General features: G+C 33.6%; 2 protein-coding genes across 4 annotated transcripts in view; both read left to right on the top strand.

Moving 5' to 3' along the window:
* Window positions 1–99: 99 nt before the first annotated feature.
* MS3_00007795 (uncharacterized protein) lies at window positions 100–11744 on the top strand. 2 transcript variants are annotated; one of them, XM_051216134.1, is made up of 6 exons: window positions 100–167; window positions 1544–1668; window positions 3790–3839; window positions 6570–7264; window positions 9330–9434; window positions 9472–11744. In XM_051216134.1, exons 3-6 carry the CDS (start codon window positions 3806–3808, stop codon window positions 9481–9483), a joined length of 846 nt encoding a protein of 281 aa, XP_051073757.1. In that variant the 5' UTR covers window positions 100–167; window positions 1544–1668; window positions 3790–3805; the 3' UTR covers window positions 9484–11744. The 2 variants fall into 2 exon arrangements, with proteins under 2 accessions (XP_051073757.1, XP_051073756.1); XM_051216133.1 differs by having other exon boundaries at window positions 1544–3839; window positions 9330–11744.
* Window positions 11745–15506: 3762 nt separating this feature from the next.
* The window catches only part of GLT1D1_1 (glycosyltransferase 1 domain containing 1), a 31197-nt gene continuing 23564 nt past the window's right edge, over window positions 15507–23139 (top strand). The window contains exons 1-5 of one of the 2 annotated variants that reach the window (XM_051216117.1): window positions 15507–15795; window positions 15839–15996; window positions 19162–19273; window positions 19327–19378; window positions 22950–22986. In XM_051216117.1, the coding sequence (XP_051073755.1) occupies window positions 15728–15795; window positions 15839–15996; window positions 19162–19273; window positions 19327–19378; window positions 22950–22986 (427 nt within the window). In that variant the 5' untranslated portion in view covers window positions 15507–15727. Of the gene's footprint in view, window positions 15796–15838; window positions 15997–19161; window positions 19379–22949; window positions 22987–23139 lie in introns of both variants that reach the window. The other variant, XM_051216119.1, reaches the window with a different exon arrangement.

Below are 23139 nucleotides of genomic sequence, written 5' to 3'. Positions count from 1 at the left end.
CCTAGGTTCCTGCCAGGAGGATTTGGTGATCCCCTGCTACTAGACACGGAAGCCTGTTAAGCAAAAGCTTCTTCTATTCCGTCCACAACCATTTGAACCATTTGAGGTCATAGTCAATCAAGGTGACGCCGGACTGATGACCTTGGACCGGTTTAAAACTATAAGCTGTAAGTCAGACGTCGGCGTTCTTGTTTTGGCATTGGTTTTTGTAATAAGCGATATGAGTCGTTCTTTGCAGTCCGAAATACCGAAGAGGGTTAGCCCCATCTCGGATTTCGGGAAAGATAAAAATAATACTATTAGGTCACACTCCGATGTTATCTGGAAGTACACTACTTTGTGGCACCTTCACCGTTAAATATTGAAATAACTTCCAAAAGGTGCATAAAGAAGAAAAACCCCGTCATGAGTTTGAAAGATATCCTGTTTGGTGGCACTTTTGAAGCGTACTTTCATATATTTAAGCATATATCCTCGAAACACTTTCAGGTTTTAGTATGTGATTCGTGTTTCTTCAACTAAGTGAACTCATATTGAATGCTTCATGGTTACATATTATTATTATTATTATTATTATTATTATTATTATTATTATTGGGACAAATATCGGTACAAAGAGGCACCGAATACATATGCGCCACACAAGTCACTTGATTTGTGTGTGGGCTGTGATACTGCTCGGGTGCCCAAACCGAAGCAGGATGATTACATCTAGATAATACATTAGTCATTCGCATGTCTGATACTCTAGTTTATTGGGATTTAATAATCAGCAGTCAAGACAGTCTTTTGTTCGTATTCTGTCATGTAATCAAATTTTCCAACCTGAGTTTTACAGAATTATTACAGAAATTCGCTTAAAAGGAGGGAATATTCTCAACGTTTGAAATTGGTATAAAGAATCAATGACTCCTACATCCATTTTTTGCCTTAGTCCTACCTTGTATCATCGATTTCTAAATATTTGTGCACAGTGTAGTCTAGTCTGGTTTTATTGTACTGTAACTAAATGCCCAACTGTTTAGAGAACGCCCAAGTTTTAGGACAGTAAATTGGACACTATTAACAACTAACAGGGTCTTTTATGATTCTGAGTACGGGTGTGTGTCTTTATTTTTTTCTAAGTTAGTTGTATTTCTGTCGGAAGTTGTTGTTTGTAGCGCTATGATCAATTGTCATCAACAACCTGTTCAACGTTGGTAAAATGCTTGAGATAGTGTATCTAATTCTTAACAATGTAGTTTGTAAAAAACTTATTCTTCATCCGGTTTATACAGATTTGTTTCATTTCGCTCACTGGATATATGCAATGGGAACGTTATCGGTAAACGATTGTCTCACATAATGTCTCACTCTTTTATTATTCTCGCTTTTCACAATGTTTCTTATAGATTTTTCTTTCGATTATTCCCATTTTTGTGTCTTGGTTTTATATACTTATTTGCCTTCTCAGCAGAAATTAAACCGCAACTTTTGGTTTGTTTTTATGTAACAGCTGTAGACGTAATTGTTGTGGTGTTTCTACTTTTTGTTAATTTTTCAGCCTTTGAATTCAAGTTGGGTTTTTTTTAAGCACCGTAAGTTTTTCATCTCTCTCGAAACTGAAATAACGTGTTACCAGTTTTGCACTTCTGGATACAAATGAGCCTACCGTAAATTTGTCTGTGGGTAAGATTAGTTTGTGTTCTCACATTAATCACTGTGTTTGGATATCGCTTTCTTTCTTTAATATGCCACTGCTTAAGAACTGTCCAGCAATTTAGAAACACTTTTCTTGAGAGAAAAATGTCATTCTTGATTATGAATGTAGTTATAAAACAGAATCATAAATTTCAATTAGGTTGCAGAATTTTTTTGAATGATAATTATACTAAAAGTAAACCAAATAACACGGATACCCGAAATCACTACAAGAAAATAACGAATGGCAAATGAAATTTCCTGAGGAATGTTTGTTGACGCCTTATCTTCTGTTGCTTGATAGATGTCAAATACGCTGTTTCAGATTAAATCAATTAATAAAGCCAACAATAATATACTTACTATCTTCATGTAACCTATTGTCATCATTATGAATTTTTAACAAAACAGGTCATACACCAGTATTTTGTTTAGTAACGGTCTTTTGTTGCATTTACAACGTATTCATAAGTTTAGACTTATACTGTTTAAGTCTAGGATAACGAAAATAATAACGTTCTTCCCCTTCGGGAAAGTTCTGAAATTCGTTTTTATTCCATGCAATATCAGAGTACTTTATAAGCACAGAAAAGTTTAACAAATGTTACAGTCACTGAATGCAACCTCTTTTCACTATCTCTGTTAGCACTGACTAAAAGTTACAGATTTTGGAAAGATGAATACTACTGACCAATATGAATTATTTCTGTGCGTGGATTTGATCATTACTTACATATATTACTAACATGTGCAACTTGGCTTTATTTTAGTACTATGATAAACGTTTTTGATAAAAGGTATTCATAGTTTATCTAGTAACCGTATAGCACCAAAATTTGCAAAAACTTAGCGGAAAATATATCCCCGTTATTTTTGGTCTTCATCCCAGCCTCATCGTATGACAGGAATTTAAACGAAGTCATGTATGGATATTATTATTTTCACGTTTTACCTTTTTAAAGGTCTTGTAAATATGTGCTGTTCATCTTGATGTTGCAATATTTTGTGATGAAATGATGGCGAGTTTATAGATGTGGCATTTATTCAATAATTTATGTGAATTGATCACGTGATAGCTGTTCACAAAATAATCTTACAACATAGATTTCCGGATGTACTAATGACAGTAGGCCACTTGAACAACCAGGACGCGGTTTATCTACCAATCGCATATAGGAGCAGCATTCAGTTTGATAGAGTTGTAATTCATAGTTAGGTTTCTTATACGGTCCAGAAGTGCAACTAAGACTATACTAGATCTTATGCAACGATGAGTATTGCATGAGAATAAGGAGATAGACTAAAATTTGAATTGACGCTTTTATATCTCAATAAATGTAAATGAACTATTCTAACATCTTAATGTATATCATATTATTAACAGGGTCTTGGTAAAGATATAACAGCTAGCAAGAAGGAGGTTCAACTACACTCAGCATCTCACGCTCTGATTACTATACAGAAGTCACCATATTATTTTTAATAACTGGTTTTTGGTCAAAATTGACAGCTCACAACAGCTGAATTAATATTTCAAATATTGATGTCTACGTTTATATTAGCGATAAAGACCTCATACTAACCTTCAGAATATGATCAAATAACCTGTTTATTATCTTTATATAGCAGTGGGTTTAACTGAAATTGTGTAAATACTGAGTTTATATTAGCCAATTTGAATAAAAGATACTTCAGTATTCCTAACTTAGTGTCGATATGTTGTACCTATATTAGATTATGTTCAGTCTTCTGTAGATCCTACTACGGAGTTGTTGTGAAGTACGATATAAAGATAATAATTTATTTACCGATATTGAATTTTTCGCTTCTTTTTGTGATAATAACATAGTATACGCTTTTTTTCTGTGTTTACATTGATTCTTTACAACATTTTGGGATAGCTAAAACAATTCTGTTTTGGAAATATTTCTCTAGCTTTTGCAAATCAGTCCTATTTTAGAAGGACGTTTGCTAAATACACTTGAAATAAGATTTGGTTTTCCCGTTTTTAACCTTTTTCACAAAATAATGTTGGAGGTAATGTGTTGTCTTTTTTCAAGTTTTCCACCACGTTTTATTGAGATGAATCTTTCAGTTTTTAATTTTCAGGACTATTTCTCTAGTAATGTACATCAGATATTCAAATAATCGTTTCCTTAGTAAGTTCTCTTTCTCTTAAATCTTACATTTCTCTATGTATGTAATCTTTAAATATTAAATAGTTAGTGATAAAATGTTTCAAATTATTGTTGATTTAGAAGATAATGTAAGACATAATTATCATTCGTGTTGCATTTACTCCTAATACAATACTAATCTCAGCGACGATCTGAATACTCTGAAAATTACATTCTGTTACTTTTGTAGACCAATCAAGATAATCGCGTATTATAAATTTAGAATTGTAATTTTCGTTCTTTGAATTTAATGAGACTGGAAAAAAGGGATGGAGAAGGTCTAAAGTGTCTACTTTAAGTAGTAGAACTATTACCACAAATTCACCATCGAATTCTTTGGTTCTTAATCTCTTTGTTCCATGTTAAGTTTCTTTTACAGATCATTATATTTGCTCGTTTGCAAACTGTTTGATTAAAATAAACATAATATTTAAAATGTTTACATCGGCAAGAATAGCATTTACCACGAAATCATTAGAAGTGTATTACGATCAACAAATGTGGATTACCTGAGGAAAAAACCGTAAAGGATATTTGAAAGAACTAAAGATTAGTGAATAGATTACTGTTTAATTCGCTTTTCAGGTTTTTGGCGATCCAAACTGTTTTTTAACAGACAGAAACACAAATCGAATTCAACTTCTACTTCAATTTATTTTAGTCATATATTTAATCGTAACATAATCGGAAAACTTGAGCAAAAGTTAGGTTAATATATTTAAATAAACTTTTTTCAAACATATCAAAAAGTTCGTAAAAATACGTCACCTAAAACATTTCTCATCCCATCATTTTCCAGTTTCATAGGTTTATTTTTCATAAGCATCCAAACTTATTCGTTTTTGGTTTAGTTATAGTTTCTCTCTTATTCAATTCATTGTCAAGCCCAGAAAAGTATTTTTCTAAAGGTTTTTTTGGAACTAGCATATCTCTAATTTTCTGATCTGTTAAGATTCAGTTTATTCGGTCATTTTAAAGTGTGATATATACATATATATATATATATATATATATATATATATATATATATATATATATTTATAATATTAAATCTTATGTTGTCCATTATTTGTGCAAAAGCTCCACCGAATAGCCTTCGTAAAACTATTTAAGTTTACTTCTGAGCGTGAAGATATCCTGTTTGATGTTTTGTTTATTAATGAGGTAAATCCTTCAGACTTTTACTTTGGAACTAAATCTTTAATGTTAGCGATAATTTCATTGATATTTCAGTATTATTAAATAATTAGGTGAGATTCATAATCGCCTTCAAGAAACAACAAGTATACGTCCAGATGAAATTTTGTTTGGTAATTTTATACTCAAACTTTGTGCTATCATATTTATATTCAGAAATTTATCAGAATAACAAGTTGTGCACTTTGGCATGAATGCGTATAGTAAGTCATCAAACAGACTTAAAAGCATGGAAAATATAAAATCCCAAAAGTAAAGAGTGACGCTGGTTCAATTCCAGCAGGGAGCATAAATTCCTTTGAGATTACGCCTTGCTGACGAATGTCAAGTAGCACGAAGCCTATTTTCAGGATTTCATATTAACCGACTCCAACCACCAAACTTTTTAATTCAGTTTAGAATTTTTTAACCGATATTAAGATTTCCCTATAACCTCTAGTGTGTGTAGTCACAAGTGCCTAGTGGAAATTCTCAGTATGATTAAAAAAATCCTAAACTGAATTAAATTACTCTTACTTTTCTAAAACAAATAATCACGAGAAGAATTCACTGTTCTTTTCAGCATGAAATTAATTAAGAAAATAAAGTGGCATGTTTCTGTGAGTTCATTAAGTTCAAAGACAAAGCTGTTAACGATGCTAAATCCCATGAAATTAATTGGTAAACGTCTCATTTTTGCAATTTTATTTTGAAAATTCGAATTTCTCACTTTCGCGCCACAAACACTCGCTCTTACCTTCAGATTGTATTTCCCACTTGGAAGGATCTTAAATATCATTGGTTCGTTTCCTCCTTTAATACGCTATTCTGTGACGTTTTCCAAGGATATTTTCATACTGCATCTATACTCTTAAGTTATACGTTTGTTTGTGCGTGCTTCCAACTGTTTGTGGAATATACTTTTCCCTTGGCTAAATCTGATCTTCTCCCTCTTGTTAGCAGGGCTGGGGCTCAGTGAATAGTTTAAATTATCTTGTGTCGCTGACTCTCGTTTCATTCACCGGTTCAGCTGATATCGTAATCTCTTCAAACGTAGCGAAAACATTACGGTTCATGACATTCATAAAGTTCGTTTATTTAGCCTCATAAATAATAAGTTTACTTTTTGACTTTTGAAAATCCTTTATTTTAACATTTACCATAAAGATAGTGGTGTCATAGTTGTTAAAGTATTCAACTTTCAGCTATTTGGTTGTAGTTTCAAATTTCGTTTAATAAGTCTCTTGGCAGCCTAGTAACATTATTTATAAAATAGGGACTTAAATATGTTTACAATGGCCTATACTCAGTCATACACAGTACGGAACCTGACATACTTGTGTGTAAGTTCAAGTTGCTAAACCGTATCAACATGACAAGGTGAAGTTATCAAGACAAATCCCATAGTAGTAGAAAAGATTAAACATAAACTATGATTCGAAAAAATAGAATCAGTTTAACGAATAAAAGGTACACAACATGTATTTGGTTACTAAGTTACGTTAATTATTTTGGTGTTGTTTCTGAAATATTCAGATGCAGGTGGGAAATACAGAAAGCTTTCAACCCTCGAATCATCAAGTACATCTGTCTATCCTGTAGCTGATCTAATGAGAGCACGTGCTGAGTTTATTCACCAATGGAATGTATCGATGTCCAACCATTCTGTAGCCAAGTCAATCAAAAGTGATCATTACAAATACCCACCAAATATAACTATGAGAAATTATCTAGAATATCCATTTCATGATAATGCACCGGAAGTATTTCCGTTTCTTCGGACTACAAAAAATATAAACACAACCCAAGTGGTAAAGTCTAAAGTTGTAGAACAGTCACTTGAACGTCGTAAAGTTGAAATTAAAGTCGATAATATATCTGATAAAGAATTTAGGCGTGTTTGTATGCTGCTCACTGATAAGGCTTGTTTATTTGAAGATTCTGTACAATTAGCTAATCAATATCAGTGCATATCAGCATGCTATTTTATTTGTGATTATTGTGATTACATTGGTAAAACAGAGAATGATGCCCAGATACATTTGCAACAAACAAATCATTTGACATGCAGTAAATATTCACCTTGCTATTATACAAATGATTGCAATGACATGTCAAGTGAGCTGCAAAAGCCACGTGTTATCTCTAATAATTCAGACAGAATCTATGGTTGGCATGTTGGTGATACAGTAGTGTGCTGTCCTACTTGTAATTTACCATTCTTGGATAAGGTAATTTCTTTGGATAAGTTATCTCATTTTTCCACAAGTGGTAAATACTTACTTTCATATGACGCGGTACTTAGAAATGACCTACCAACATCTAATTTGTTTCAAAATTATAACCGCACTTACCATTTACCGTGAAAATCTTGAACAAAGTCTCTTACTTTGAGAAACATTCTAGTTAGTGTTACTGCATTCCGTTGACCTTGTTTCGATTTCTTGATATTAGTCTGTTAGTTTTTGTATAGTAGTAAGTGCGATTCTCTTACACCATATATTTCACACATTTTGCTTAAGGACCACCTTCCAAAGCGTAGTTATAGGGGAAATAAGGGAGTCTGATTAAACGACCTGTCACCAGTTCCTGTCAAGGATAGAGATAACGTACGAATAAGAAAATGAACTAGTTGTCTAAAGGGTTTAGTAAATGGAGTCTCCTGTCACTTCTCTCATTTTAATTTTGTCTCAATGGCCCATATTTACGCTAATATAATGAATCTCCTCTCACTTGTTCCTAACGTTGTTATTTCATTCTATGTAACTCATCAAAGTATTTCTCACTGCAAGATGCTTTTGTTTTTAAATAAACAATAAAAAACACGAAGTAAATTCCGGCATGTCTTCATAAAACGAATATCTGAGACCTTCGTAGTGAGTCACATAATAGTCACTAGTTCTACCCAGCTAACTTGACATATGAATTCGTGAAACAACGTTCTATTATTATCGACATGGGCTTGTAATGAGCTGTATAAACTCCTTATAACGCCTACATGAAAATCTTCCAACTTTCTTGTAGACAAATTCTTTTCTGGTCAAGCATCTTGTAACTAACTCTACGTATACTTTTGTTATTTGACGTTGCCAATTGTTCACTTGTAATCTTTAGTGTGTTTATATCTATCCTCTTTACTTACTTATTTTATACGTTTTATTTTCACATATATATGTCATCCATACTTTTGAGTAGTCTGCTTAAAGGCCTCTTCTTACTTTCCATGTGGCTGCGTTAAGTAATACATGGAATAATTCCTTCCAGAATATTTTGTATTTGGATTTTTTTACCACAATAGCTCAAGGGTATTAGCTTAAGTATTATGGGAAAAATTAATTGAGGAGTTAGAGTTCATTACGGTTCGTTATCATAGAGTCAATGCGATGCCTTAAGTCATAGATTGTCACTCTATGTTTTAAGTAAATTCATTGTGTTAAAAGCAAATTCTGTCACGTAAAGGCAATGGGTTAATCATCGTTATTCGCTATATTAATGTACCTTTTACCCACTATGAACTACGTAAACGTTTTTCTTAATATTCGACTTAATATATAGGACGTATGTTGTGTAAGTAATTTTATTGTTTTCACTCAAGTAGTCAGCATCTAATTTAGATCCCTCTACTAACGATTGTTAATTTTTCAACTAGGTCCACGTAAACTGGTACCCGACTGTATGTAGTTCAAATAATTATTACAATGTCCATATAATTTCTGATTAAATATTTTGTGTTACTATTCGAATCTTTATTACCAACGATTTATATTCAACCAAATCATATTTCAATCGACACTTAAAATGAGTATGAAAGTTATTAAAACATCGTGTGAAAGAACTGGATTTTGTTAATTTACTGTTGGTCCATCATATATTAAGTAGAGCAACACTACAGGGCTGCTAATTGAATGTTCATGCATGAATGAGTTAATCATATTATTTATTTGTCCATAAAATGATAGAACGCAGATACCGCATTGTTTTTGTATTTACTTTTAAACTGTATCATATGAAACAAAGAGGTCTTTGAGGAAATTTGAAAAGTTTTATTTCTAAGACAGTGAAGTACATTTTTGGTTGTATTGAAACAATTTATGCACATGCAAATTGAATTTATTTCTGTAAAAGATGATTACTCCAAAATTTTCTATTCAGTGTTAATAATCATTTCTAAGGAAAGTGTTATCCTCTGGAGTTCCATTAGTTTGGCTACTGTCTAGTTATTATTTATTTATTTTTTTACATTAGTTGATCAACTGTTTAACCACGTTCTAATTTGATTGCTTTCGTTTTTTCCAGATTATGTGTGCATATCACCACTGCTTACAACATACTGAAAACCAGTCTCTCTTTACTTACGGGAAGGTGTTGATTGTAAGAGTTTTAAAAATTCAAGAACCACTGGTATGTCCTGGTTGCCAACAATATTTTCATACATTAGATAAAATTATGAATCATTGGATTACTTCATCTCGTTGTAATTCACCGTTTATGCCAATTTCAAACAATAAGGATTGTTTAGATGCTCTTTGTGTTCTCTCTGTATCATGTAGCATCTGTCAACGTAGTTTTACAGCAGTTCCATCGTTGGAAATAGAAGCTGATCATCCTGGTCAGAAGAGAAAACATCCGTCAAACAGAGAAAATACCTACAGGTCACCAGCTTCTTGGGCAAAAGATTTTGGTCATTTTTGTATTCGTCATGCCTTTGAACATATAAATCAGGGTAGATTTCCTTTGTGTAGCTTGAAAATACGGATTATAAGTGTACCGAAACCTGTTAACTGTCTTCCTCCCATCACTAGTACAAATAATTCAAGCAGATTGCATTTTAACCTCAGCGAATGTAAACGTCTTATTTCATATCTTGAAAATCATGAATGGAATTCCTATTTACTTAAACAGGCTCAGAAAAGCTTTAGAGATTTATTTTTCGACGCTGTTTCCTATGTCTCATAAATAAGTTTTTTTCATATCTCCTCCAAGTAACTTTTTATTTTAAAATGAGCATTTATATTGTTCTTATCCGTATCTTGTGTAATGATAATAATCTGTAGTTAATTTAATTTTTCTTCTTTAAGTTTGTCTTTATGGATAGAAACTGTACCGGATACGAGCAGATTTATGTACCAATATATGTTGTGTTTATCTACTTTGAAGGAAACATTTATTGTGGTCGTTTGTTTCTGATGACTCTATCACTAATCTTCGTATTATCTTGTAGCCTCCAACCCTGTTTCACACATTTTATGACTATTTTCTAAGAGACAATGTTGTAGACTTCTTATTCACAAGCTCTAAATTGCTGCTGTGGCTCTTTTATCTAATGGTTTGTTTCTTGACTTTTCGTGCCAAATCCACTAATTAATTTAATTATAATATAAAACGCTGTGTATTACCATATCATCTTACAGTGGTAAAATAATTGAATCTCACGAAATTATCCTATAACTAAGGATGCATAGAAGGCTTTATCCATTTGATTAAATAATTAGGTTTTAAAAACTACGTTCGGAGATTTGATTTTCGTCTTTGTGATATTTGGATATCTAACTTTCTTGCCTTTGAATATCATAGTTGCGATAATATAAGTGGCTAGTGTAACACAGCCCTACTCTCTGTTCACATCCTAGTTTTTTTCGTTCGGAACTATATCCCTAACACTTGAGTTTTACATTGAGTCTGCTAAACAATAGTAGGACATCAAACATCTAATCTACTTTTTATTGATCCAAGTACTTGAAATTGCAGAGTGGTGATAAGACGACTGTCAAAACTCGTTAGATTTGTTAAGTACTCAGTTAAATTGTCAGTGTCTACTGAAACATATGGTTTAGATAATTTCATTGGAATCATAAACCGATTAATGTTGTCATTATTGAAAACCTGGGAGCACTAAACGACCGTTTCGCCCTAGTATGGGGCTCCTCAACAGCGCTCATTTGCGATCCCCCACTCTGCATTCGAACCTAAGCCCTTCGGCCTCGCGAACGCTTAACCTTTACATCACGGAGTCGGCGTCTAACGGCGTTACTGTCTATCTTAAACCAATCGAAGGTGTTGCACGATCATCTGCCATTGTTGATTTCAATGAAATCCAATAATCTCCACAACTCCAAAGTGAAGATTTCGTTAATATTTGATAACTTTATAATGTAGTGATTTTCCATAAATTTCAAGGCGCTCTCGATTATATGTATGTATAGCTGCCGTGTCGACCATTTAAATTACTGAACTCATCGGTTATGAGAAAGAGGTACTATCCAACATTTGTTTTTGTTAAGGGAAATTTTTTGTACAAGACGACAATGTTTCTGATATTTTTGGGACGGGTTGACGCTGTTGTATACAAATTTAGTGTGGTGTTTGAATGAACTAATGGTACCTTTGTACTTGTTGAATGCTCAATTTCGAATTCCAAATACAATACATTCGTTTGTGCTTGTGTCGTAGTTCTTGATTCAGTTGCGTTAATTCTGGGATTCCTAGTTCATACGATAATTCAAATACTTTCAAATATTACATTTAGTTATTTATTTTTATTGCTCTTTTGTAATATCCTAAATTTCTGGCATTTTTCTATTATTTGTTACTTTTTCCTACGGTATACAACTGGTCATCGATTTAATTATTTCCAAATATTGCAAGGATGAAGATTTAAGCAGAATAATATGAATTCGTTTGGTTCTTGTCAGCTGCTCACAACCCACAGCATCTTAAATTCGACATCATGAAAGCATATCTAGACTTAAATATGTATAACCGTGATGGAGTTAGGTGATGTAGCGGTGTTTAGGTCTTCAACTTTCATTTGTTAAACCAAGATAAGTTATACTACCTGGCTTCTAATACAAAATTATTGCAGTCGAGCTCATAACTCGGACTTAATACTGGAAGTCGTTTCCTAAAACACCAGCAAGGATCCAACTACTTAAAAGGTTTTCGAACTGCTGTTGAGTGCCTCTCTACCACAGATATATATATCAAGAGATACTCTCCGTCACATTAGTTTTTTGCTGTAACTCCCATTATCACAGGCTCATTCACTCAATCTTTCTTTAAATTCTGAACGTAGTGATTGATGCCTAACACTAGGTTCAAATAAAAATTACAGCCAGAGCGAAATTCGCAGCACAATGTGGTTTTCAAATAAAAAAATACATAATATGACAAATTAAATGAATACATGAACGTAAATATGACCGTTATTCAGCTTGTGGATACATAGGTTTACTTGACAAGGTTGAATGTAAATTCACTCCTGCAGAATTCTTGTGTTTCAAAATTTCGGATACAGTCACACCGATAAAACATGACTGAAAACCATTTAGATATCGCACTCAGTCAAGGTTGACAAATAAACATTTGTTCTTCCCTGTGGATCCTTTCGCTCACTACCACCTGTAAATACAATCGAGTCTTTATCAAGTTGTTCTTGTAACGCTTTCAATAAAAAGATTTTAGAAGGAGGGACCTATCTTTTTACTATATTCATGTTGTACACATTCAGTCAAAATAAATCAGAATAAAGGAAGTTGGAACTGACTATATCAACTGCAGACTATCAGGAACAAAGTAAAAATGTAGACTCGACTGTGACTATCAACACGGGAAACACCGTGGGTTGGTTACTTGTCCATTCACATAAGATTTATTCAAACAAATAGGACAAGAAAGTTCACAAGTTTCGAACCGAAAGTACAAACAAGCTACACAGAACACTGATAGCTCATAGGATAAAATGAATAGGGTGAGTGAACCAAGTAATGCTAATAATATTCATTTAAAAGGAATATCTTAAACATGGGTATTCTTTGCAATTAGAGACCAAGGGGAGGGATTTTGTTTGCTCCACAATGACAAAACACAGGGATGGAGCAGCTTGTGCCCACGATTATATATGTCTCATCAGCAAACGCAAACATCTAAGTATCAAGTCACAATTAGTGGATTGGCTTACTTTATATCTAGATAGTAGATAAATTTCGTTCGTTCCAGGGGTACCGATTGTTATTGTGGGGTATCTTATGGTTCAGTATTAGGACCTCTTCTTCTCTTAGTTCATATAAATGACTATCTTTGGAAAGTGTCATCTGGTTTGTTGCTTTTCGCCAACGATTTGAAACTTGGGAGAGAAGTTGGCAACCGAGTTGAAAAATTGGCATTTTAGGAGGATCGTGCTCGGATTCAAAGTTGAGCGAATAATAATGAACTTGCTTTTAACATTTCGGATTGCAATGTAGTCCAACTGAGATACGTTGCAGACTATGTTCATGTTTAGAGGCATCTCAAATTGTAAGGGATCTAGGAATTTCGGCACTGTGTGATCTGAAATCTAATGCTAATTGCGGCGAAAATACCTTCCGAACAAACTTTGTATTGGTGAACATGAGGCTCATTTTTGCCCAGTTCAACGGTAGGACTTTCGATGTAATCTTTAATAACCTAGTTTGACCCCTTTTAGAGTATGGAAATATAGTGTTTCCTCCCTCACTCCAAGAGAGAAATAAATCACTGAAGCATACTTTAATATGAGCCATGAAATCAGTTTGTGGACTCAAATTTAAGACATTTGAAGCGAGCCTAGAATCACTGTATCTCTATCTATAAGAGCATCGATTACCGTGTATTCTAAATGCAATTCACAGCGGAACCACTCAGACTATGAGCACATTCTTTACTCGTTACAATTATTCGAATTCTGGAATTCAATGACGTTTGATGTGGTTTGTTGGACATTTTGGGAGTCGTTTGCTAGGAAATGAGACATATTTTTATGGAAAGAGGAAGATTCGTCACTGCGATTTGCTAATATTTTGCGAATTAAAGTTGGGTATATCTAGATTACCACCTGGAGGTATCGGCTATCCACTGCTACTAGATACGGAGGGATGTTCATCAAAAGCTTCTTCTGTTCCGTCCAGAATTGTTCGAACGTTTCGGACTGATTTAAAAGTTATTGAAGGACGTGTAGTTTTAACGGTCCTAACCACACAATTTTCAAGGCTGAACATGAAATAACTGGGAAAATAGAATTTTAACATGTAACACTGACAGAAAAAAGAGTAGTGAACGCGGGAGCATTAGTAAAATCTCATGGCATGGCTCAGCTTTGCAGGAGTAGTCATTCTTGTGTCGCCTATCCATTTTAATCTTATTAAATATATTGTTCTATCTACGGCCTAAAAGTGTTATGCAGAAACACTAAACGTACCATGCGACGAGTCAGTGTAGACAACGATGGAACTTCTGCATATGATCTTTGGACTAAGTTTTAACATCATGACATACCTACAATACTAGGATTAGGTCCCTTACTATAATACTATTAATAACGGAGTAGGCCACAATTGTACTACATCTATATAGCCTCTTGCTACCTCTCAAACCATAATGAAAACTATTGCTCCTCAGGTTATTTAAAAACTAAGATAAAGTTCAAATCAAGATATTCATGGCGTATCAACAATAGTGTCACGACTAATAACCAACCATATATGTAGCAGCAGATAAATCTGGAAAACAAATAGTTCGTTATGTCTTCGAAATTGATGCTGACGTCATTAGTTTTAGTGGAAACGTCTTATCTGAAGGCGCACAGCCACGCATCCACTCCAGGTAACGAGTGGATATTTCGTGTCAAGCCCTACTCGCAACTGGCAGCAATCTTAAATTAAACGCTTCTAGACATATCGATGGCTTTTCAAATAAAACTTCGAACCCCTTCATTTCTGACTTTACATCTGACTGCGTTGGTACACAATGATTACATATTTTTTAACGTTTAAATGAGTTATAAAACTCTGGATCTCTGTGGTATCTTTAGACATGTAACGAGTAAATTACTAGGATATCCGGTGGGTGTGGCCCACGGCCTAATTTTTCCACACTTGTAAATTTATAGTTCCAGAGTTCAAGTGCACACATCAACATGTTATTTTAACGATACACATACTCATCTAACGTCCTTCGGTTCCAAGTCAATGAATAGAATTATAAATATGCCTATGCGTTCAGTAAAAAGTTGTTTTTGATCCATAAATCTAGTTAAATTAACGGAATAATCAGATTTCCAGACATGCTCCTCATAATCTAAGGTTAAGTACAAAGACAGGTTCGAATAGTTGGAGAAGTATATTCAGATAAATACTACGGAGCAGAATATCTGTTGAGCAAGGTTTGGGATGTAAACTGATTGAGAAACGAATAAACTCTTTTGCAGTCATGTTCTAAAATCTTTTGGGTTTCTCATAAACCTTCTATTTTTTGTTCTCACAAATATTTTATTCTATTCGTCTATCCAACGTATCTACTTTTAGGTGCGAAGATAATAAAACGCAAACACGGAAAGCTTTCACTAATGATATGCCATTCCTGGAAAACAACTGCTAAAATATTATCAACAGTTTACTTCGGTGAGGTCTCATTTTGAAACCAAAGAACAGAATGAGAAACACTAATACAACTAAGGTTGTGAGGATATATAAAAACTCTACTATCCCGTGATGCATGATCCTGAACGCTTTATTGGAATTTCAACAGATGCCTTGTCAAGGAAATATGTAGAGAACTAAGTTGATTTTCTTTAATTGGCATTATCAAATTACGAATAATTGGACATCCGATTTTGTTTTAGTTCTTAGATCATAAAATTTATCAAAACTCAAAACTGTAATTTATTTACGCACACTTCAGCTATGTATTGCTTAATTCTATGCAAAGAGACTTTCGGATCGGGGAACTTGAGTACTGCTTTATACATAAGGTAATTAAGATCTAATTTTCTGCTTACTATATATATGTTTTAGGGAGATCTTCGAACTATATTTAGAAGCTGAATTCATAAAAATTGTTAACATCAACTGTGAAAGTTCTTTGAAAGACATAGACAACTTTAATCGATCAACTGCAAACCCTAAATTAGTGATTGCCCTTCATTTACGTCAATGCTCACATCTTGTCAGTCGTAAGTTTCTCTTGTTTTTTCAATTATGATCATAATTCGCATTACTATGTAGGCTTAAAATCTAGTAATATACAAAGTGTGACGCAATATATAATGTGAAAAAGTATTTTAGCATTGTGTAAAGACTCGTGAACCATGAAAGGCCTTTGCAATCGGTTCACCGTCTACACTGTTACAATCTGTCACTTGTCTTCCTAGTACCGTTTAGTATTTAGAAAGTTTCTGTATACTTTATAAATGAATGACACACTTTGGTCTGTGATTCTTCTGAATAGGTGCTTGACATTATAAAAAGCTGAAAGCTATTTAGTTTACTCGTGTATTCCATCTATTTAGAGTATTTCCATCCATTTGATAAAAAAGTCTCTAAATATGTGGAATGTTTTCACTAGTCTTACCAATAGAAATCTTTTGAACAATAAGACGTTTGTAAGCTGGATATACAGAAACTCTTACTGTCTACCAGTCATGAATAAATGATCTATCTTAAAAGATCCTTCAAGCAATTATCAGTCTGATGTGAAATAATTGGTTCCGAACTTTCATAGTCTCTTTATATGAAGCTATATGTTTCTCATTTTAAGACGGAGATAAGCAAAAGTCACTTTGGATTCAAAATCATTATTCGGCATTTTGAAGCTGTTACTTAGATCACTTGGCAACATTCGTATCAAAATTGAAAAGACTCTTTTGTCTTGGTTTACTTGTATAATACTTTATGTATTTACGAATCCAACTTTGTTACCACTGCTTAAATCCTCTTCTGTAGTTGGAGTCTTTGTAACGGCCATCATTTAGTCAAATGAAATAGTACGACATACTCAGGATGGTTTAATCAGCTACTCAATATTCAGATAGCTATTCTATCATTTATATTTCCTTAAACACTTTTTAGCCGTTTTAGAACATCATATAGGCGCTATTTATGCCTTAAATGCAACTTGAATATAATGTCCTTCAAATCGTAATCATGAGTTATCCTAACTTACGATGACTTTGTGAGAAACTTCACCAAGTTCCAAAATTTTTCTGACCAAACACAGAGATCTTGTTGGCATCCTTATTTCTAAGTAATAAGTCACTGTATGAAGACGATCAACGAACGAGACTCTATGTCCAAATTAATCAAATCACATACGCATTTATGTTGGATTCGTTTACACCACAGATCATTACCAGATATGACTTTAAGCTTATTCTGAGACAATGAAATTTTTTATCAAGATTGTCCTATGAATGGTCATTTTGACTGGGGAAATAAAAAATCAATAAGCCGTCAAAAATGCTTGTTAATCGTGCATCTTAATGGTTGTAGAAGGTATGAGAGCAATTTTTTGAGGGTATTTAAAGCCTATAGATTATTGCTATATTTACGTAACTAATAGCAAATAAGTGAAACGTAGTACGCAGTAAACGTTTTTTGAGGCAGAGTAGTTGCCGAGGTCTTTATTGAGTATAAAATTAATAGTCAAATTTATATTCAAACAATCCAAAAATGGTTGCCCAACCTACCTTGAGAAGCAGTCTAGAACCTGAGCACTTCCATAAATTAGACTAAAATGTCAACACCGTCTTATATTAATTAAAAAATGGAACGAATAATACTTGATTGAGTGTTATACATTGCTTTTTCAACAAGCTATAATAATATTGTCCAATCGAACTTGTCTATCAAACTCAGAAGTTTTAAATTTTCTCAATATTGCATTGTTTGTGTTTAATATTAGACAGTAACTAAGTGATTATTGGTTCATTAAGTTTCTAACAGTTAGTAAACCAGAGCATTAAAATTTAGAAAAAGGCCGAAATTAGTAGTGCTGTTTGTTTTGCACTTGTAAACTCATCATGCATACTTCGGATGACGGGTAAAAGATTCGCCAATAAAAATCTCATTTTTACTGAAAATCTAGATTCTTTTATTTATTACTTTACATTTCTTTCATTCACTCTGGACCGTCCTATAAATGTTTTGATATCATATTCCATAAGGTTGTTAGGAAACTAATAAACATCTTAGACCGTGGAGATACGATATTTACTTATTGCTTTGATAATTTCTATGCTAAAGTTTGATGGTGCTTACAAGACATGTATTTTTCGTGTGAATTCAACCTACTCATAGATCAGTTGAAAAGTTATCCGCGAGACAACCTTAAAAAATTCCCATCAAGCATTTTCTGAATACAGAATGTTTTCATCAAAACACACTCAAGATCGCTTTGACTTACTTGGTCGTTAAGTAGTGCCGTTGCATTCTCGCATCTCATTTTTCAATCTCATGAAAATTTGATTAACCACGGAGTAGTGGTCAGTATCATGTTCTAGTTTTTTTAGGGCTGAATAAATGTAATTGACGTTGTTGCAATGTGTTCACTAGCCTAAGTAACTTATCATGGAGTGGAATATATTTAAATGTTAATTGATTAGTGACCGTCGACAGAAAACAGTGTGCATAGGTTTTAGTCAGTCAAGCCTCGAATAACTTAATGGTAACATTTCAGATTGTGAAGATGTTTGGGCAACTTTGAGTCTGCTATTGAGCATCAGCTCTCACAAAGTTAGAGATACTCGCTGCTGAAGACGAGTTCTAGTCGCATTGCGATTTCTATCGGTTTTAACCATAATGCATAAAATCATTTAAGCTTCAAATAACCACTAAACTTTTGTCAACCATGACGAACCTAAATTCTTTGCAAAAAAAATAAGTATGTTTAAAAGGATACTGCATTTGTAAAATCTGGATTTTATACAATAGGTTCAGTTATTAGTAGGTTCTGTAGAAACTTTTAATTAAAATCAATTCTTGAAGAAGAGCAAAAATATAGGTTGATTTTGATCTTTTCTAAACTATAATTTAGCGTTACATTTCAGGTAACATGTATAAAGTACCTATTTTGTAATCTGACTTTGAAAATGTAAAAACACCAGTAAATTATTTCGTGGTTTTGAGTGCCTCTGTAGCAAAGTTTATTATTTTGGAAAACTCATCATTGGTGTTTCTTGTTTTCAAGCTTACGCTAGTTGTTGGATATTATTTGTGAATGCTGGAAAATGGCAAATGTTTACCTTACTTGTGGTTAATTTTTATATTGAAGATGCAAGAATAATCAAAATCATTATTTATATATATTTCGTAATTTACTTACCTTTTTCATTGTTTTGAAGTGCTAGACAAAAGTATACCTGTTCTTGCAATCTGCACTGGGTCTGACATAAATATGGATAGAACTCATGCGGTATATTTAAAGCTGATGACATATTTAGTTGACCGAAGTTTGTAAGTATAATTTCTCTGCATGCGTTATCCGTTTAACTGATTTTCCACCTTAGTGCAGTTGTTTTACTTAACCGACCAATGTTGAAGCAGTTTAAAGAAACTTGGGTAAGTAAATAAGTTGCTATTATTTGACAGTAACACAGTTTATTGAAAAACCGGTTCGTACAAGTTATAGAATAACATCATCTTGACATATTAAATAAAGTTTATGTATATATTCGTAAGGAAGAAACGTGTTTTGTTTGCCCTTAAGTGCCTTGACAACATTTCCGATTTCAATTGTTAGTTACTTTTGGAAAAAGGTAAATTATTAAGTTTGGTATATATGGTACTATTTAATAGAAACAATTTTGATGTATAATTGGTTATTTTGTCATCCATTGTTTACATATATTAGAAGAAAGATTGTTCCAAACATTAAACCATTTATAACACAAGATCCCACAAATAAATATAGCATTGGTTTGTTACGAAATACATTGGAGATATGATGCAAAGTGACTCCATATTGATAACTCAATTTATTTTTTCGAACAGTTGACCTGAAATTTCAAGAGTTTATTAATTTTTATTCATCAAAAGTCAATATTTTTGGGCGCTATAAAGCCACTTATAAAATCGCCGAGCAGGTTTTTACTTGAAATGATATTTAATAAGTTTTACTTCGAAAATACAATTTCTTGAACATATTTGATATTTAGTATACACCAACTGTTTAACAGGTTTGAATAATTTTATCAAAATACCGAAGAATGGCGATCTCAGTAACTCTGATAACTACAGGGGCATCACTCTTCTCTCAATACCGGGAGAAGTCTCCAACAGGGTATTGTTAAACAGGATGAAGGACTCCGTAGACGCCCAACTTCGAGACTAACAGGGAGGATTCCGTAAGGATAGATCGTGTACAGACCAAATCGCAACTCTACGGATCATTGTGGAACAATCAATTGAATGGAATTCATCACCCTACATCAACTTCGTTGACTACGAATAAGCATTTGATAGCGTGGACAGAACAACACTATGGAAGCTTCTTCGATACTACGGCGTGCCTCAGAAGATAGTCAATATCATACGGAATTCCTATGATGGATTAAACTGCAAAATCGTGCATGGAGGACAGTTGACAAAGTCGTTCGAGGTGAAGACCGGTGTCAGGCAATGTTGCTTACTCTCACCCTTTCTCTTTCTCCTGGTGATCGACTGGATCATGAAGACGTCAACATCTGAAGGGAAACACGGGATACAATGGACATCTTGGATGCAGCTGGACGATCTAGACTTCGCAGATGATCTGGTCCTTCTATCCCAAACGCAACAACAAATGCAGAAGACGAACAGTGTAGCAGCAGCCTCAGCAGCAGTAGGTCTCAATATACACAAAGGGAAAAGCAGGACTCTCCGATACAACACAACATGCACCAATCCAATCACAATTGACGGAGAAGATTTGGAAGATGTAAAAACCTTTACATATTTGGGCAGCATCATTGATGAACAAGGTGGATCTGATGCAGATGTGATGGCGCGGATCGGCAAAGCAAGAGCAGCATATTTACAACTGAGGAACATCTGGAACTCGAAGCAACTGTCAACCAACACCAAGGTCAGGATTTTCAATACAAATGTCAAAACAGTTCTACTGTATGGGGAGGAAACCTGGAGAACTACGAAAGTCATCATCCAGAAGATACAGGTGTTTATTAACAGTTGTCTACGCAAAATACTTCGGATCCGTTGGCCGGACACTATTAGCAACAACGTACTGTGGGAGAGAACAAACCAGATCCCAGTGGAGGAAGAAATCAGGAAGAAGCGCTGGAAGTGGATAGGACACACATTGAGGAAAGCACCCAACTGCGTCACAAGACAAGCCCTCACATGGAATCCTCAAGGTCAAAGGAAAAGAGGAAGACCAAAGAACACATTACGCCGGGAAATGGAAATAGACATGAGAAAAATGAACAAGAATTGGATGGAACTAGAAAAGAAGGCCCAGTACAGAGTGAGTTGGAGAATGCTGGTCGGCGGCCTATGCTCCATTGGGAGTAACAGGCGTAAATAAGTAAGTAAGTAACTGTTTAACAGCGCAGAACCTTCATCTTAGGGAGGCAATTTTTAGCAATAAAACTGAATTCCCAATCTCAATGTATCTTACCTCAGTCCTGTTTTATTCTAACCAAGGACGTCTCAGGACACTTGATTTTTACGACGAGCTTCAGTAAAGTGATAACCATTCAAATCCTTCGTAGACTAAAGTTCTCAGCTGGCTTCTTCTCTCTTGATTTCCTTCAGTGTGGGGTTGAAGAATTTGCATACATATTTACTTGGTAGTAACTGTGTGCTGGATGAACTCGCTAATATGTACATCAATTGTGAATAACTTATCCATGATACCTGATGATTCTGTTCCAATGAACAATTTTAGTCCCAAAAATTCAACTTGCTTGGGTTGTAAATGCAAATCTGAGAGTTATGTTAATACATTATCGTAGCTATGACAAATGAGTCATCCCCTAAGAGCCATTAGTAATTAATACGGTATTACGGTGTTGTATACCAAACAAAGAATCTATCACTAAATTCAATTTCATCACAACGACCAATATTTCGTATTAAGAATGACATATGTCATTGGGGCAAGTTAAATATACTAAGTTTATCAACTTTACAGTTTACGAAGTGCCATATTTAATGTCACAACGCATCAACTTGATTCTGTTTAGCAACTTCGCGTTTTTATTGACATTCTGTTTCGTAACTATCTATCTTCCTTTGCCGTTTTACCTGCGATGATTCGTTTGGCTCACACTTACCTTGGCCAATATTGCGTACTTCTACAAAACATCTTATTTTACACTACTTATGTTCATGTTATTGAGATCAATTTAACTGATAATCTAGCATTATAATAATTATTTTCTATGTAATTTCTCAATACTTCTATATCTTAAAAGCTATAAGTGAGAAAAATCAACAACCCGATCATTTCACTTTGTATCAGTTAGTACAGTTTATGTTCACTTTTAGCACTGAACACCACTTTCTTCACGAACAAATATAATGTTACTCATATGATAAGCAGTTTGATTTTACAATATACTTCAAGCATGTCATCCTTAGTTAGTTTAGACTAATTATTAACTCGTCAGAGTTAATATAATCTTCTGAAATAATATAAAACTGAAGGAAATAACTAATATAGCTTAATTTTAATTTATCAGTATTGTAACTTACATTCTACTCGTGTTCAAAGCTTAACCAAGAATTATATGTAAATGTAACTAAACTTCTCAACGAAATTCGATGAATCATTCGGTATCCAGAAGCTAAATATTTTTAAGTTACTATTTTTATCTTTTCAAATTCCTGGAAACATTGCATAAATATAATACAGCGTTATTCTATCCTCACCCTGATCATTTTTTTGTTTGCTCTAATATTGCCGAAATTTTTGAATGTTTGTGTTAAAATTTGATTAGATACTTGTAAATGCAATTAGATATTCAGCAGCTCATATGTCATAGACATAATAAATGTTGCTAAATTCTTAATCAATTCGAAATATAAATAAATAGCATATAGAACTTATCACACGTTCACAGATATGTATTTTTTTATAATTTACATTAAAAAATCTCTCCGTTTTTTCCTTCTTAAACAAAATGTTTAGCCTCATTATCCTGGTCAGCTGCAAGTCATACACCAAGGTAAGCATATACCAATATATATATATATATATATATATATATATATATATATATATATATATATATAAGAGAGAGAGAGAGAGAGAGAGAGAACGCTCGATTTTGCCTGATGATTGCTATCATTTACCTGGTTAATGTATTTAAAAAACTGAC

Source organism: Schistosoma haematobium, chromosome 1 (genome assembly GCF_000699445.3).
Source record: "Schistosoma haematobium chromosome 1, whole genome shotgun sequence".
Lineage (NCBI taxonomy): Eukaryota > Metazoa > Platyhelminthes > Trematoda > Strigeidida > Schistosomatidae > Schistosoma > Schistosoma haematobium.
This window is presented reverse-complemented; position numbering and strand designations above follow the sequence as displayed.